This window comes from Tamandua tetradactyla, chromosome 1 (assembly GCF_023851605.1).
Source record: "Tamandua tetradactyla isolate mTamTet1 chromosome 1, mTamTet1.pri, whole genome shotgun sequence".
NCBI lineage: Eukaryota > Metazoa > Chordata > Mammalia > Pilosa > Myrmecophagidae > Tamandua > Tamandua tetradactyla.
In genome coordinates this window covers 230,820,075-230,837,010 of record NC_135327.1, presented here as the reverse complement: position 1 = coordinate 230,837,010, position 16,936 = coordinate 230,820,075, and the positions used below count along the sequence as shown (strand labels likewise).

Genomic DNA, 16,936 nt, shown 5'->3' with positions numbered 1-16,936 from the left:
TTCTTTAGTTTGCCCGCTTTGCTTATCTAACTCCACATTATGAAGGAGTGTCAATGTTAACTTCTTAAAGCATTGATTTGTGATTCATCAATTTAGGACCTATTTACGGAGCCCTACCTCTGCCTTTAGCCTATTGGAACTGAGATGTCACTCTCTTCTCAGAGCAAGGTAAATGTCGCCGGCTCTGACACAGAGTGGTCAACCTGCCTCTGAAGCCAAGTCTCTGGGCAGGCAGTTGGATCATGATCTTGGAGTGAGGCACAGCAATTTCTCGTGGTTTTGGTTGGGGCATTTTCTGGCAGATTCAGAATCGCCATCCTCTGAACTAACTTTCCCTAAGCCCTCACTTCAGAGCTGCACTTAGCCTGTTTTCTGCTGAGACCCCTGAACTCTGATGTCCCGAGCTGAGTCTGCTATTTGTGTGATGCAGACAGGAGAGGCATGCATAGGTGTCATTCATTTCCAGATGATAGTCACAAAGCCATACCCATGTCCCCTCTCGAGGAGACCTGGTCAGTGGGGAGCAGGTGAGGGAGAGGGGTTTCACTGTTGGGGTACCTGGAATTGGCTCTGACATTCAAAGAGAAAATCAACAACACACCTAAATTGTTGATCCCCACACATGTGAGATTCAATGTCTTCCACTGGAGAAGTGCCTAGTGAAGCAAATAAACAGTCTTGGCAAGTCCTTCAGTCTTACTGTCCCCGACAACAGCTATGCACAAACGCCTGGTCAGTGAGGCGTGAGAAGTGTTGGTCTAGCAAAATAAATAAGCAAGCAAGGAGAAAATCTTAAAATATTTAATGAAGTCAAAATGGAGCCACATTTTCCTAGTGTGTATTCCTCCCTCAGCCCCCTCCTTGCTTTTCTCCCTCCTTCATAATTACCCACATATCTGAGTCCTCCTGTCTTTCTTTCGTCCTTTCCATTTTGACAGTTCTCTTTGGGGCTCGTGGAGATGACAGCACAGGCTCAGAATGTGCTATTTCAGTTTGCTTTTCTGATGTGAGTCTGCCCTGAGCGTGCCACCCTCTCCTGCAGAGAAGTGCAGCCCAGAGGTGTGTCCACGGTGGGTGCCGAGGGCTCAGCTCATGGGCAGCCCCCCTCCTGCGCTCTCTGGCCTGGTGCCTCCAGCCCCCTGGTTTGACCAGCCTGACTAAGGCACTCAGCAGGCAGGATCAGAAGTGGGCCAGTGTTCTTGACCAGTGCAGCCCATTTATCACGGGATCACGCATCTCAATATCAGATTTCGGCATTTCAAAGGAGATTTAGAGAAATTAAGACAGAGCTATCAGGAGAAAAGCATCAGATATTAGAACAACAGCTGGGATATAAACTCAAGGATATCAGTGCTGAGATTGTTCTGGTTACAAGAAGAGAACAGTTGAGATAGTTCATTTTTCACAGAGTTATGGGAGAAAGACTTTACCTGTAATAACTAGGTAACTCCACGGGGGACACACAAGAATCAATACACTGACATTAACATTGTGAGAAACTTTCTTAACGGTGGCCAGTCTTCCCTAAGGGGGGGTGAAGGGGAGAGTGGGATGCATTCCAGTTGCAAGATAAACATAAGATGGGCTTCCCGGAGTCGTGTAGTTATTGACTGTCTGGTGGAAGCTTTTTATTGACAAATGTAGGTACATCAGGTGGCATTTGCACTAGCATTGAACGAGTCAGCCTTCCCCTCATGGGGATGCTCATGGCTGAGGTCCCACCTCGATGTCCTTAGCATGCAAATTCATGGGCCTCTTGCATCAGAAATGTGTCAGGGAATTTGAGAAGCAGCTCCGAGGGGATTTAAGTTGGGCTGCGTGGGGTGGGGCTGTGTGCCAGGCACCCTGGAGACAGTCTGAGGCAGCGATTCCTGGGTAGAAGGTTTGTTCTCTCAGGAGCAGCCCCTGGGAAGGAGGAAGAGGAAGGGCTGGGCTCAGTGAGGGGTAGACTTGGAGCATCGCAGGAGGGCCATCGTGCAGCTCACGGGCTCTTCCTAGATGTCCCGAGCTGGGGCCAGGGGCCGGGTCATCTTGTCTCTAACTCAGTGGTCAGGGAAGGGCAAAATGGGAGCAGGGCTCAGCTGTGAGCCGTCATCCACTTGCCCCTCTGTGGATGGGAGAGCCACTGGACAAGACAAGCCTGATATTCCCTACTGTAGACAGCAGCTGCCACCAGCGTCCTTGGAAAGAAGAACCTGGAACAAGTGAGGTCCCAGTACATCTCCATCTAAATGGTTCCAGAAATTTATGGAATTTTCACCTCCAAATAAAGGTTTTTACTTTTTCAAATCAAATGTAAAGAAACAAATATAAACAATAACCATCAGCCTGGGATTATGGAATGCTTATGGAATCTGTGTTTTTCTTGGAAGAGAGAAAATTACTTCCCTCATAATGTGTTACCAAAAAGCCTCATGCCTTAACTTAGCTAAATAATAAGTATATTTCTGAAGGTGGCTCTAGATTTTTATTTTCTTCAAATGTTTCTTTAATCTTTTCAGCCATTGGTGAGTGCAAAAAGATAAATATTTACTGCATAAAGTACTTAAGAAAATAATAAAATTAAGGAAGACCTGTCCTTCCTTGATAATCTAAACAAAAGGAGAAAGAGAAATTATTTATTTGACCAGGGTGAAAGTTCAAAAAAGCTACACATAATGGTATAAATTTACTATATAAATTTGAATTTAGAATGTGTATGTTGTAACTTTACAGTTGTATATGTGGCTTGTCTCCTATGACCTCAGTCCATTGGATTAAAATATGGTACCAAGATCTCAAAGTTCAATATGCTTCTTTCCATGATCAAAGAGTTTGAGGCTAAATCCATCCTAAATATATCACTAATTTAAACATTAATTCACAACCACATCTTCATTTATACAAGAAAAAAAATACTATTCCTGTATAATCCATAAACAAAAGCAGTTAAAAAGTCAAGGAAAATAGAAGCTATTCCTGAAACTGTCCCCACTGTCATCAGACTCACTTGCATTCCTCAGTATATAGATGAGTCACCAAAACGAGCACAGGGACGACCTAGAGGATAAACACGTCCCACTAAGCATATGCCAGCAAATTAGTGCAATCATATTGTTCTAGTTTCCTGACTGCTGAAACAAATACCATACGATGGGTTGGCTTAGCCACAGGAAGGGATTGGCTCACAGTTCAGAGGCGGGAAGGCTGGCTTCCTTCTGGCTGGTAGCAACCTTTGGGGTTCCTTGACTTTTTCCAGTGCACAAGACGACGTCTCCTCCTTTCTCTTCTGGGTTTCATTGAATACCAGCTTCTAGGTGCCTCCTGTGTCTTCTCTCTCCATCTGACATTCACTCTGTTTATATGAGACTCAATACGGATTAAAGCTGAAATGCCTTCATTTTGGCCACACCTTAGCGGATGTCACATCTTATTTACAGTGAGTCCGTGCCCATAGGCCCCCGGGCTGGGACATGCCTTTTAGGGGGGAACACGTTTCAATCTCCCCACCCCACCCCCATACATTCACATAAATTCACTGGCCTCTAGAAATAAGTTAACCAATGTTCTTTGCCTGTTTTAAGTTTGTCTGAAAGTTATGGTCAGACTACTTCTCAAAGCCATTGCTGAAGAATGGCTTTACATAATAAAAAGTTTAGCAAAGCATCGTTGTGACTTTGGACAGTTAAAATAGGTGAACATCAGTTTTTCGTCTTGTGTAAATTGAGGCGGTCAGGTTTGAATGACTATCTTCAAGCTTCCATCTGGTGCAGTTGTTTTGGATTAAAGCTCGATTCCCTGTGCTATTTAAATACAGTGGTGCACACCCTTCGAGCAGCAAGCACGACACAAGAGCAAAGTAGAGTGTGACAAAACCAGGGGAGACTTTTACTCAGCGTCTCACACCTGAGCACGGTCTCAGGAACCAGATTTTCTGAGTGGAGGAACTGATAAAGCGATAAGAACAATTCTCTTAAATTCTAAAATGGTGGGATGGCCACATTCCAAATCGCCTGACCTTCTGTCTGAAAGCGTCTTTACTCTCCAAGAAAAATCTAAATGAATGGTCAAATACAAGAAACCAAAAGCAAATTTTCTTCCTTAATTTGCAAGTGTCAGTTTTTCTGTCAACAAGGTCCTTTTTAAAGAATGTTGGCTCTAAATTTACTGGGAAGTATATTTTCTAATCATGTTTGCATATTCTGTAGAGTTCACGTATTCCTAGTTGGACGTTCATTTACTTAAATTACCAAAATGTTTAATGTTTGTGCAAGAACAAATGCATCTTCTGTTTCAACATGGGACTTAGAGATTACTCTCCTAAGGTCAAAATGACTTGATTTGCTCTGTTTTTTAGGCCCTGTTGCCCCCCAGCCATCATCCTGTGCAGCTGATCAGTTTTCTTGCATCTACACGCCCCAATGTATCCCTCTCTCGGGGAAGTGTAATGGGCAGGAAGACTGCCTGGATGGATCGGACGAGCTGGCCTGTCCTCCCAGCACCCCTTCCCCACTCTGCAGTGAAGTGGAGTTCCCGTGCTCAGAAAAGGGATGCATTCCAGCCCTCCTACGGTGCGACGGCGTGCCCGACTGCCCCCTCAGTGAGGATGAAGCTGGATGCCGTGAGTCATTTTTACTAACTCAATGTCAGGCAAGAAGTACTGTTGTGAAATGATAGAGAGGGCCTGACAGATAAGAAGTTCTCTGAAGTCTTACAGAGATCACAACATCAATAATTGAGGTGCTTTTTGTTATACGCTGAACAAAGCATGTGGAGTTAGCATTTCTGGAACCATCCCATTTGGAATCACACAGATATCAGACTTCCTTTTCATTTGGGCCCCTCTTATGGCAGATGATCTCATAGGCTCTTGCTATCATTGTAACACAAGTTTATGGAATGGGTTGAAGAAAGCAATTGTAATTGCTTCCCACTATACCTGCTCATGAAGATGGCTCAGGCCGAGAGCTATAGGCAGATGTCCATCTGAATGAATATGGGTTTGGGTTCAGCCTGGATAATGATGGTAGGGGGCAGTCATGGCATGGAAAGTTCATGGGGTAGTCAGCCCTAAGGACCTGGGTTTGAGCCTCATCTTGCCTCTTACTAACTGTGCCACTGTGGGAAAGTCACAGAGTCCTGTCAGACTCAGCTTCATCATCCATGTAATGAGGTCCACCATCCCCAGAGGGTAGGCTTTGGGGACTTGTGGGGCAGGCGCAGCGTCCGTTCACCCCTGCACATAGTACCTCTCATGCCACTTTTACTGGCCCACATCAAACAATGGAGGAAGAGGGGCAGTTAAGAGGTAGTTAGGTTATCTTTCTGGAGAGCAATTAATATTATATAATCACATCTGTCCCAGAAATTCCAATTCAAGGAATTTATAATATTGTGCCCAAAGACAGAGCTGTGAGAATTTTTATCAAAGTGTTTTTTGTAATGGGAAATCACATTATAATTCTATTTCCCAAATGACTATGTTGGTCATGCTGATATTTGTATTTTGGTCTCTTGTTGTTAGCAATGGTCACCATGAATCGTTAATGGCATTTTGGTTTTATATGTCAGTAATAGGAGCTTGGTTTATGCGAATCTCCCCTGACATCTATATGGTTATATGACGGAAAACAGGCTCCTGAGTCTACATGTCTGAGAAATCAGACCGAGAATATGGCAAATTCCCCAGCATGATAGATTTCACTCAGAGAGGCTTCTTGAGAGATAGCCAGCCTCCCCCTAATGACAGATTTCTCTACTTCTCTATCTGAAAGCAAGAATAAGTTTCCTTTATTAAATCCTCTAAAAAAAGAGATGTAGTTATGTGAGTCTTTTAGATGAGTACACAAGCATGGTGAAGGCAAAGCTCTTCTTGCATTCTATCTGTGTATTTGTCTGTTTTTCTATTCTATTCTATTCTATTCTATTCTATTCTATTCTATTCTATTCTGTTATTCTATACTATGCCATATTTTGGGTGAGGCCTGCAGTGTAATGCCCCTTAGAGCATGTATTCATGACGATACTCTTTTTTTGAGAAGTGCACAGTAGTTTGGTGTGTGGTTGTAGACAGGCCGTTGAGAGAAATATAAGGTTACTTCAGTGCCCTGGTTAGCGTAGGCATCGGGAATGAGGATAATTTTTGGAAAAGAAGTGAGGACCACTGAAGGAAAAGGGAGATGGGTCTTGAATGTTTGAAAGCTTTAGCCTTAACTCAGAGGCCCTCTTTTGCTGACTTAAGCTTAGAAATGGGTATTCTAACTCCTTGTTTTTTCCTATATGTGTATATAAATTTTTTACTGTAATAAAGCCAGCTTGTCAGGTCTTATAATATTTTATTAGAGGCAAGGTAAGCAAATGGAAGTGAAGGAGAAGAGAAAACTGCCCAATTACTTATCCCTGCTCCCATCAGGGCCCTAATGTAATTTGGTTAGTAGAAGTCATATTAAGTTCAATATAGTCATATAGCATTTGACTTCAAATACAAATGGTATTTAAAGAGAAGCTTAGAAAAATACTGTTTCATAATACTTCCAGATTAGTCAGAAAATTGGAATTTGACTAGATAGTAACATATAAGGTTCTACCCCTACAAGGAAATAAAACTGCATTAAGAATAGCCTTGACTGTATCTATCTCCAAAGTGTTTAATTGAGTTATGACTCTGTAGGGAAAACTGTGAAAATAAACTAAGGACAAAATGTTATGGCAAAATTACAGGAAAAAGAGCATTCAGTGATCACAGTTCAGCAAATATTTGAAGTCGTAATAGTTTTTGTTCTGGGTTCTCCTATTGATTTAGAATTGTGTTTTATAGGCTCGCACCAATTCATTCACTCATAGACGTCATTCATGCCACACATTGTATTGGCCACTGCTGATACAGGTGAGTAGGGCACTGACCCAGCTCAGGCTGCAGATGTGTTACTGCAGGAGACTGCTAACTGAAGGTTGGGGAAAGAGAGCCAGCTCTGTGACAGAAATAAACACCTGGAGTTAGAGTACTTGAAGACCCCAACTACAGTGCTGGGGGGTCTGAAAACTCTAACAAGGGAGGTGATTACAGAGCCAAACGTGGATGGACAAGTAGTAATTAGACCAGTGAAGGAGAGATGCTTGGTTCAGGTGAGTGTTGAAGGAAGAGAGAGCAAGTTGGCTGAGTGAAGCATGATTTTGGTATAACTAGAAGAAAGTTTGAAATGAAAATGTGAGAAATAAGTCTGGAGGGAGAAGCTGAGAGAAGCTAATGAAAAGTCTTCTCCCATCACCCCAGTGCCATTCAACTGTGTTTAAATAGTGTATGGAATGGATTGGGGTGAGCAAGGGAAATTGGTTGGATATTGCAGTGTAGAAATGGAGGGATTGATGAGATAATGGTACAAGGTAGAGAAAATGAAGAGATTTCTGAGACAGTCAGGTGAAGGAGAGAGACAGGAATCAATAATGCCTTGGAGGTTTCTGATTCAGGCAGCTGGAGAGTTAATGTGCCATTTCCTATGCCAAGGGAACAGTAGGAGAAGGAGGCGTTAGGGGAAGATTGTGGTTTTTATCTTTAGATGTGTATTTGAGATGCCTGTGGTACAACTACATGGGAATGTTCAGAATGTTTAAACGTGGAGACCTGCAGCTCAGGGGAGACACAGAGCCAGGGATATAAAGATGGTGATCACCAGCCTATGGTGATGGCAGCTGCCAGTGCGGTAACAGAGGGAAGACTATATAAGGCAGCAGGCAGAATCCCAAGGAACAGTAAGGGACAGCTATGGAGAGAGAAAGCCTTGAAGATGCTGAGGAGAAGTTCTGGGGTGATGGTGGAGGAGGGGCTTGCAGTGTTCCAAAAACAGTAGTGTAGGCAGAAACAACTGGTCTTGGGCTCTAGAGAAACAACAGATCTTGGGCTCTAAAGGACAGAGGGGCACTGTACAGCAAGTAGGGAAAGCAGCACGGAGAGGCTGAAATACTATGGTAGAAAATCACTCATGGTGACTGCTGCTGCCTATTCTCCATCTTGACATGGACTCCCTGGGTCCAGTTCCTGGCTGGCTCCTGCAGATGGAAAGGGATGCGGAAACCCTCTTCCCCAAGAGCAGGGTGGGGTAAGGCCAAATAATGATCACAGCTCTTGATTGGCGAGTTTAGATCACTGCGTCCCAGCTCTGACCTGCCCTTTCAGCTCAGGACAGGGATGGCTGTGCCGTTGTTTCTGCCCCACTCCCAGCAGGGCAGAGTGGTGGAGGCTCATGCATGCAGGGCCTCTTGAGGCCTGGGGAGAACAGTTTGCTGAAGGATGCCATCTGCTTGTCAGACCATGAAAGTACAGCTTCAGGGAGCTGTCAGAAAGGCTTTTTGGCATCTTTCCTGACCTCACCAGGGCCATTTGGGACTGGTCTGCACCCCTTTTGTAGGTCCCTGGACCTACAAAATACTGCTAGTAAATACTGACTTGGGAAAGTCGACCTGTGGGCAACCTTCTTCCCATACTTTGCCCTTTAAGCAAAAGCAGCTAGAGGCAAAGAAAGGAGAGTAAAAACAAAAGTATAAAGTCAAAACGAAAACAAACAGAACAGATCAAGATTACTGGAGAAAGAACAGAGGTAAGAAAAATTTGCCCTGGGGGTAAAACAATTGCACAGTTAGTGCAATCTTTATTTACTGCATACATAAATCAAGAATCAGATGAAGAAGAGCTGAAAAAGTTTGGACAATTCAAAAGGTCTAGAATAAGTTGAGCCAAATGTCAAAAGAACCATAACACAAAACCAGTCAACAATAAAACCCTAGGCAAGAGAGAGAACCTGATCTACAGAGTATATTCATCAAGATAATCAGATGCCCAAACATAAACAAAAAAATTACAAGCCACACTAGAAATAAGAAAATGTGGACCAGTGAAAGGAGCAAATTAAAACTTAGGAGGAGACAGAATTTGGAACAGCTTTTCAAAAATGTTTAAATGAATCTCCTATATCAATTCAAAGAGATGAAGGAAAATATGACTAATGGCATAAAGATAAAGAATATAAAGAAGACACTGGGTGAACACAAAGAAAAATTAAAAGTATAAAAAGAAACATAACAAAACTTATGGGAATGACAGGCACTACAGGCATACAACAGCAGATCTGAACAGGCAAAAGAAAGAATCTGTGAATTAAAAGAAAGGACAATTAAAATCTCACAGAAAGAAGAAGAGATAGAGAAAATAATGCAAAAAAGTTGAACAGGGTCTCAGGGAATAGAAATGACAGCATGAAGCATGCAAACATATGTATTATGGGTGTCCCAGAAGGAGAAGAGAAGGGAAAAGAATATTTGAAGAAAAAATGGCCTAAAATTTCCCAACTCTTATGAAAGATATAAATATATATGTCCAAAAATCATAATATACTCCAAATAGAATGAATATGAATAGACTTACTCTGAGACACCTGCTAATCTAAAAGTCAATTAGGTTACCAAGTCCATGCAGCAGGGAGAAAATCGCCTCTTAAATAAATGGTCTTGGGAGAGCTGGATATTGATATACAAAAGAATGAAAGAGGACTCTATTCTAGTTTGCTAGCTGCCAGAATGTGATATACCAGAAATGAAATGACTTTTTAAAAGGGGAATTTATTGCGTTGCAAGTTTACAGTTCTAAGGCCATGAAAATGTCCCAATTAAAGCAAGTCTATGAAAATGTCCAAGTTAAGGTGCTAACAAGAGGTTACCTTCACTCAAGAAAGGCTGATGAAGTTCAGGGTTTCTCTCTCAACTGGAAAGGCACATGGCAAACCTGGCAACATCTGTTAGCTTTCTCTCCAGGCTTCTTGTTTCATGATGCTCCCCCAAGGGCATTTTCCTTCTTCACCTCCAAAGGTCTCTGGCTGCCTGGGCTCTTGTGGCTCTCTCATGATTCTCTTCAAAATGTTGCCTGTTTTAAAGGATTCCATAAACTAGTCGAGATCCACCTGTATGGGTGAAGTTATATCTCCCTCAAAGGTTAATCCCCACAATTGGGTGAGTCACTGCTCAGCGGAGATAATCTAATCAAGTTTACAACCTACAGTACTGAGTTGGTATTAAAAGAAATGGCTGCCGCCACAAGATGGACAGAATTGATACATGGCTTTTCTAGGGCACATAATCCTTTAAAACCAGCACAGACCCATGTTTCAAACCTTATACAAAAATTAACTCTAATTTCTAGTTGTAGGTAATGGTTCTTCAGACTTTATACCCAAAGCACAAGCAATGAAAGAAGAAAGAGGCTAATGGGACCTCTTCAAAATTAAAAACTGTCGTGCTTCGGAGGACTTTGTCAAAGAAATTAAAAAGCAACCTACTCAATTAAAGAAAATACCTGGAAACCACCTATGAGATAAGGGTTTAATATCCAGAATACATAAAGAAATCCTACAATTCAACAATAAGAAGACAAACGACCCAATTAAAAAAGGGGCCAAAGACTTGAAAAAACATTTTTTCCAAAGAGGAAATGCAAATGGCTAAAAGGCATATGAAAAAATTCTCAGCTTCACAGCTATCAGGGAAATGCAAATCAAAGCCACAGTGAGATATAAATTCACACCTACTAGCATGGTCACTATTGAAAAAAAAACAGAAAACTACACATATCGAAGAGGATGTGGAAAAATAGGAATACTCATTCGCCGTTGGTGGGAATGTAAAATGGAGCAGCTGCTATGGAGGACAGTTTGGCATTTCCTCAGGAAGCTAAATGTAGAATTTTCAAATGATCCAGCAATCCCATTATTAGATATATACCCAGAAATAGTGAAAACAGAGACTTGAACAGACATTCGCACACCAGTGTTTATAGTGGCCTTTTTCACAGTTGTCAAAAGATGTAAACTTAACCCAAGTGTCCACCAACTAATGAGTGGACAAACAAAATGTGGCATATCCATGAAATGGAATATGACTCTGCTGTAAAGAGGAAAGAAGTCCTGATGCATGCGACAACATGGATGAACGAGGAGGACATTGTGCTGAGTTAAATCAGGCAGGCACAAAGGGACAAATATTGTTTGATTTCACTAGTATAAACTACTTATAATAAGCAAACTCATAGAGTCAGAATCTAGAATATGGGTTATCAGGAAATAGATGGAGGTAGAGAAAGGGGAAATGATGCTTAATTTATGCAGAATTTCTATTTAGGTTGGTTGGAAATGGACAGCGATGATACTAGTCCATTATCATGTGTGTGATTGACAGCACTGAATTATACTGGTGAGTGTGGTTGCAAGGGGAAGTTTGGGACATGTGTGCTACTAGAGGAAAGTTAGAGAATTAAACGTGGGACTGTGTAACTAGTGAACCCTGTGGTGGGTGATGGACTGGGGTTAACAGTACAAATATAAGAATGTTTTTCATTAATTATAACAAATGTATGACAGTAATGCAAGGTGTTAATAATAAGGTGGTAAATGGAAAAAATACATCGACTATGAACCATGGACTATAGTAACACCTTAATATTCTTTGAGCAATTGTAAGAAAGGTACCACGCTAATGGGCAGAGCCAATAACGGGGGCATGTGGAGAGGTTGGATTTTTTTACATGACTGTTGTAAACCTACAATCTCTCTAACTGAAAAAAAGAAGAAGATGGGACAGGAGGAAAAATAGGTGTTGTCTTGCAGGATCAGTGGAGGGGCAGGTGAAGGGAAACAAGGAATAAAATTCAGGCCATTTGAAAAGATGGCTCTGCCTATGGCACTCTGAGCCTAGGAAGCAGAGGGGATGCTGGCATTTTATACTAAACTCACCAAATGCTTCCAAAGAGAAGAAAAAAAAAAGAAGATGCTGAGACGATGGAGTCCTTGATTTATGTAGGAAGAAAGGGGAGCAAAGATGCGCAGCTGAGATGGAAAGCTCTGCAGAACAGAGACTTGTCACGGGGGGGATGTTTCTGAGAAAGCCTCAGGGCTAGCCCACAAAATACAGAGCGGGCCCGCGAGGGGTGCTTCCTTCAGCTCCCGGAGGACGGACTCTCTGCACAAGGGGGCCGAGATCCCAGCTCAGTGTTTGGAAGAGCAAATGGGAACTGGCGAGAGAGAACTCAATAAAAGGAGAATTTCACTTGTTTATTTTGGAGAGGTCCGAACATGCTTAAATTTTGATAGGAATAAGGATTCTAAGATGCTTATATGGCAGGGAAATAAATAGTAATTGATATTTTAAAGGTTTTTATTATTCCAAAAATAAATTTTCTAGTGATCAGAATAATTAGAACAAAACTCTTGTAAGTTCGACATTTAAAGATATTTCATATTTAACATCTGTCTTTTTTTATTGGAAATGTTATCTTTTCACAAGCCAAAATGATACTTTGACCAAAAATATACCCTTTTCCTTAAAAAAATTGAGAAACAGGTATAGTTTAATTATATGGGAAACCAGCACACAACCAAGAGCACTCTTCAGTGATATTCCTCTAACAACACTTTTACCCCGAGCATTTCAAGATTTCTTTTTCTTTTCTTTTTGAATTTTCACATCAGGTTTTGTATTAGTCAATGTCCTGGTGAGAAACAGATGACGTGTTAATATTATGTAATGTGAGGATATTTTATAGAGGGATTATTTACTAGGGAAATGTATGTGGAGGGAAACGACACATGAGAGGTGACAGTGGGGCATTTCCCCACGCAGGACCAGATGGTGTGAGCGGAGGGAGCGGTGGCTGAACCCAGAGACGAGGGGACGGCGTGATAAAGGCTGCAGCATCTGGTGAGAGAATCCAGTTTCCATCCTGGATGTTCTCCTCCCCACTGGCTCATCTCCCCACTGGCCACCCAGCCACCAGCAGAGGGCAGGGAGCTGCTCCTGGAGACGCAGCCTCCCACGCCGTGGTGGGGAGGGAAGCCGACGTGGCACAGTCAGAAGGACGCGTAGCGCACAGCCACCAACGCAGGCGCGGCTGGAGACAAAGTCCAGGAAGCCGAGAGTTCACCTACTTTCTCACTTGTATTTTTTCCAATGATGCACTCTGTGAGGTTGGGTGCCTCTTCTGAAGGCTTAGAATAGGTCAAGCTGCTACAATGCGTATACCATCAATATCTTTGTTCCTGTCTAAACATGCTGGCTGCGACCAAACATCCTCGTGCGCTTCTCCAGACCGCGGCGTGACCGCGTGGGAAGACGCTGCCTCGGCCTTTGCCCGCGCGGCTTCAGGCAGCAGTGCTCCCCTCAGTCCATTCCACACTCAGAGTGGCGCGGTGAAGTCTGCTTTGCAGAGGTGTTAGAGAATTAAATGAAATGAACATGTCTTAAAGCTTATTATACACAAATAATAAGTCATTTTTATCCTCTCCCCATTAAATTATTTTCTAGTTGTCCTGAAAGTTGTTTAAACCGTTAAGGTATGTCAATAGGAGTAGCGGTTGAATTTAGCCCAGGGATGGGGTAATTCTCGCGCGCTCTGTGCCAGGTCTGTGCGTACCTGGAGAGGTTGCTCTGCTGTTAGGAATTTGAATATGAATATCTGATTCACACCCGAGTTTTTATTTTAACAGAAGTGGGAGCACTTCCATAGTCACGTGTGCATTGCTTTTGTGTGTTTCTTAGTCGACAACTATAACTACCAAGGAGTTCTGCTTTAGGAAAGGACCTTCCATGAGCTGCCATGAACCATTTGTCCTCCATGTACCATCCATCTGAGCGAATGGGCTGAAAAGCAGATTGCGATAAATATAGAAATGAAAACCTGGTGTTTGAAAGAGGAGTTGACAAGAATGGATGTTGTCCATGGAACCATTTTGAAATCTGAGTTTGTGTAAATTTTAGATATATATATATCTTATCTGCACTGATTTTGGATTATTCCTTTGTCGTATGTGTATTAATAATGGAGGTGAAAGAGGAAGTAAATGGCTCTGTTTTTTTATATTCCGTACAATATCATTTGTTCTATGGATGGCAATGAATATTAATTGCATTCATAATTTATTTGCCTCCTACTTCTAAAAGGAAATTGATAAATATCCATTAAACTTAACATTACATAATTTAAAATACCACAAACAGATCTTTTTCTTCAAATTTCATAAAGTAGTAGGTCAATTTTAACTTTCTAAACTTTTGATTATTTAATCAAAAGGAAAAATATAAAATATTTTATAAATAGGAGCAATTTATTTCCTTACAGCTTTATATGTCTCAATTTTATCTGAGCTAGTGCCATGGATTTATTCTCCTTACGAGTTAGAGCTTTTGGCTGTCCAGAGGATTTGAAATTAAGGCATCAGTTACGTGGGATATTGAATGAAGGACTCTCAATGGATTGAGATTTCCACGTGAGAATAAGTATGCAAAATGCATGCATTACAAGCAGAAGAGAAGTATCTATTATCTTTGGGTACAGATGTCAACATTGTATATTGTTTGTAGCCTTAAATCTATCATCTCACCTGATCTCTAAGCCCTTTGCAATGAAAAACAACGATGGATAAAAAAATGAAAAAATATGTATATCTATAAAATATATATGAAGACATAAGTACAACACAGATACATCAATGCATGTATATACTTGTAGCATATGACCATATTCATTTTTATAAGCATTTCTTCCTTTCTAAGAGTTGGAAGATTATTCTATTTCCAGATGTACTTGGCTTGCAATATAATTTTTTTATCTTATCAAAGTATATCTTAGAACTGTTCAAATCTCTGGAAAATCTTAAAAATCCTACTTCCTCCTGGGACCTCAGCTATTTCTACAGGCTCGTCCAGGCTTGGTTTTCAGGTTCACACATGCCACTTCGGTACACACAACCTGGGTCAGAGGGAAGCTGTTTGGCTGACCGTTCCAAGCGGGAGCGGACTGATTCCCCATGGGGCTTTCTTTGCCTCTTCTTCACCCCTCCCCGTGGCTGAAAACGTGGCCTCCATGCCGGACAGATGCGATGGACGGATGGCTGTTTATGGTCACGTGGACTGACAGCCCAGGAAGGGCACGCAGCATACCTGGGGCTCAGTGGCTGCCTGGGGCAAACCTCTGCTGATGCCCCGGGCGCTGAGCAGGGTTAGGGGAAAGCATCCATCGGTATCATGTTAGTTAGTAGCTGTGAAACCTATCCAGACTCCCGAAGAAAGATGGGGCAGAGCATTCCGGTTTTGACATACTCCCTCTGCTCACACACAGGACTGGGGGCTGTGCTCAGGGGCGGCAGGAACAGCAGGGGCCTGGAGGGTGGGCTGTGTAGTGACATGGGGGCGGGGGGTACATGGTGGGCTACTCCAGTTCATTGCACAGACTGGCGGCGCCTGCGCTACCCAGGACGAGCAGCCTGGGTCTGGTCCCTGGGATGAGGACGGCTGTTTGGCTGGGGAGCTTGGGGTTCAGCCCTCAAGGCGCTCCGGTTTTCCCCAGAGATCAGGGCAGGTCTTGCACCACATATGCAGACCTTTATTCCCCTCTGCTGAATGGCGTTTCTCTATAAACATGAAAATTTAAAACCTTTCTCAAGACTCTGCTCTTCCTTTCTCTGTAGCCCTTTCTGCCCCGAAGGGCCCTGTAATTTTATCACACATATTGTCTCTACATCGTTTTGCCAACTGAACAAGTGTGGCCTTGTGACACTCCTTTTATCATGGCTTAGCCTGTAAGTCAGCCTTGAATTTTCTTTTTGTTGCCCTTGTATAGATTCTGTTGTCCCTTTTGTCCAAGCCCCCCCGCATCCCCCCCCTCGAGTGCTAAGCACGGTGTCCTTTATATAGCAGGAGCTCAGTGCTGCTTGTTCTTGTGAGCTGAGGTTCTGGCACTTAGGAAGGGTTGCTCAATGAGGAGTGTCACTCTTATTTTTCAAAACCATCATTTTTACTTAATGGAAACGCAAACTCTTTAGATCAGCATTTTTATGTCTCACTTTAAAAGAAATTTTTATAGGCAGTTCTCTAAATCATGTGCGTCATCTAATCCCTTAAATAAAGAATCCTTCCAACCCATATTATGCTTGAAGAAAAGAATCACCTGTGACATAACTTAAAAGAGCTGTGCAAGATACATATCAGAGAATTTATTCCTGGATCTTTTAAATGATCAATTTACCTTGAAAAGATTGACACAATTGTCTTTATCGTAGTCCAAGTGACTGCCAAGAACAATCCTTTTCAATTTCCCACGGATTTATAATAAAATGTTCAAACAGGATATTGCATATGGCCCCATTAGATAAACCAGAAGAAAGCAGGACTGTCGGTTTGGGGACCTGGGGCTCAGCGGCTGCCTGGGGCAAACCTCTGCTGATGCCCCGGGCGCTGAGCAGGGTTAGGGGAAAGCATCCATCGGTATCATGTTAGTTAGTGGCTGTGAAACCTATCCAGACTCCCGAAGAAAGATGGGGCAGAGCATTCCGGTTTTGACATACTCCCTCTGCTCACACCCAGGACAGGGCTGATACATCGGAAAAGTTCTCACATGGAGAGGCCAGCATCATGTAGTTGAGGCTGAGGAGAGCCGCAGGGGGCTGGCACCCAGGTCCCCTCACAAGCACAAGCTCCACATGCAAATGAAGCAGAGAACTGTGCGGCCCACAGGATGGGAGCCTGGAATGAGGATGTTTGGTGCAGTACTTGTAACCGGCGTCTAAACCATGAAACAGGGCTTCATTGGGAGCTTTGCTTTTTAAGAGGTTGGAAAGTAGGAGAGAGAAGCACAAGGGTATGATGTCATGACCGAGAGCTGAGCTTCCCCACAGGGGTTCATCAGCAGTGGCATCCGAGGAGGTCAAGGGTTCTTTGCAGGACTAGATTTCCATCGAAGAGTTGCCAGTTCTTCTTATATACATAAAGACATTCGCTTTATGAAAAATATCAAGCAACCAAGTCTTATGAGCAATAGCATCTCTGTCCTATTACCTACTCAACCCTTGCAGTCAACTTTAAACCCTGCTGTGACCCCCAACAAGAGCACACGCCGTCACTAAATTACCTCCCGCACGCATTA

At 42.7% G+C, this 16,936-nt stretch overlaps 1 protein-coding gene across 6 annotated transcripts in view; it reads left to right on the top strand.

The window, feature by feature from the left end:
- The window catches only part of MALRD1 (MAM and LDL receptor class A domain containing 1), a 752,096-nt gene that overhangs the window by 625,895 nt on the left and 109,265 nt on the right, over positions 1 to 16,936 (top strand). For all 6 annotated transcript variants that reach the window (XM_077154409.1, XM_077154433.1, XM_077154399.1 and 3 more), the window contains exon 35: positions 4,337 to 4,600. In XM_077154409.1, the coding sequence (XP_077010524.1) occupies positions 4,337 to 4,600 (264 nt within the window). The remainder of the gene's footprint in view (positions 1 to 4,336; positions 4,601 to 16,936) is intronic.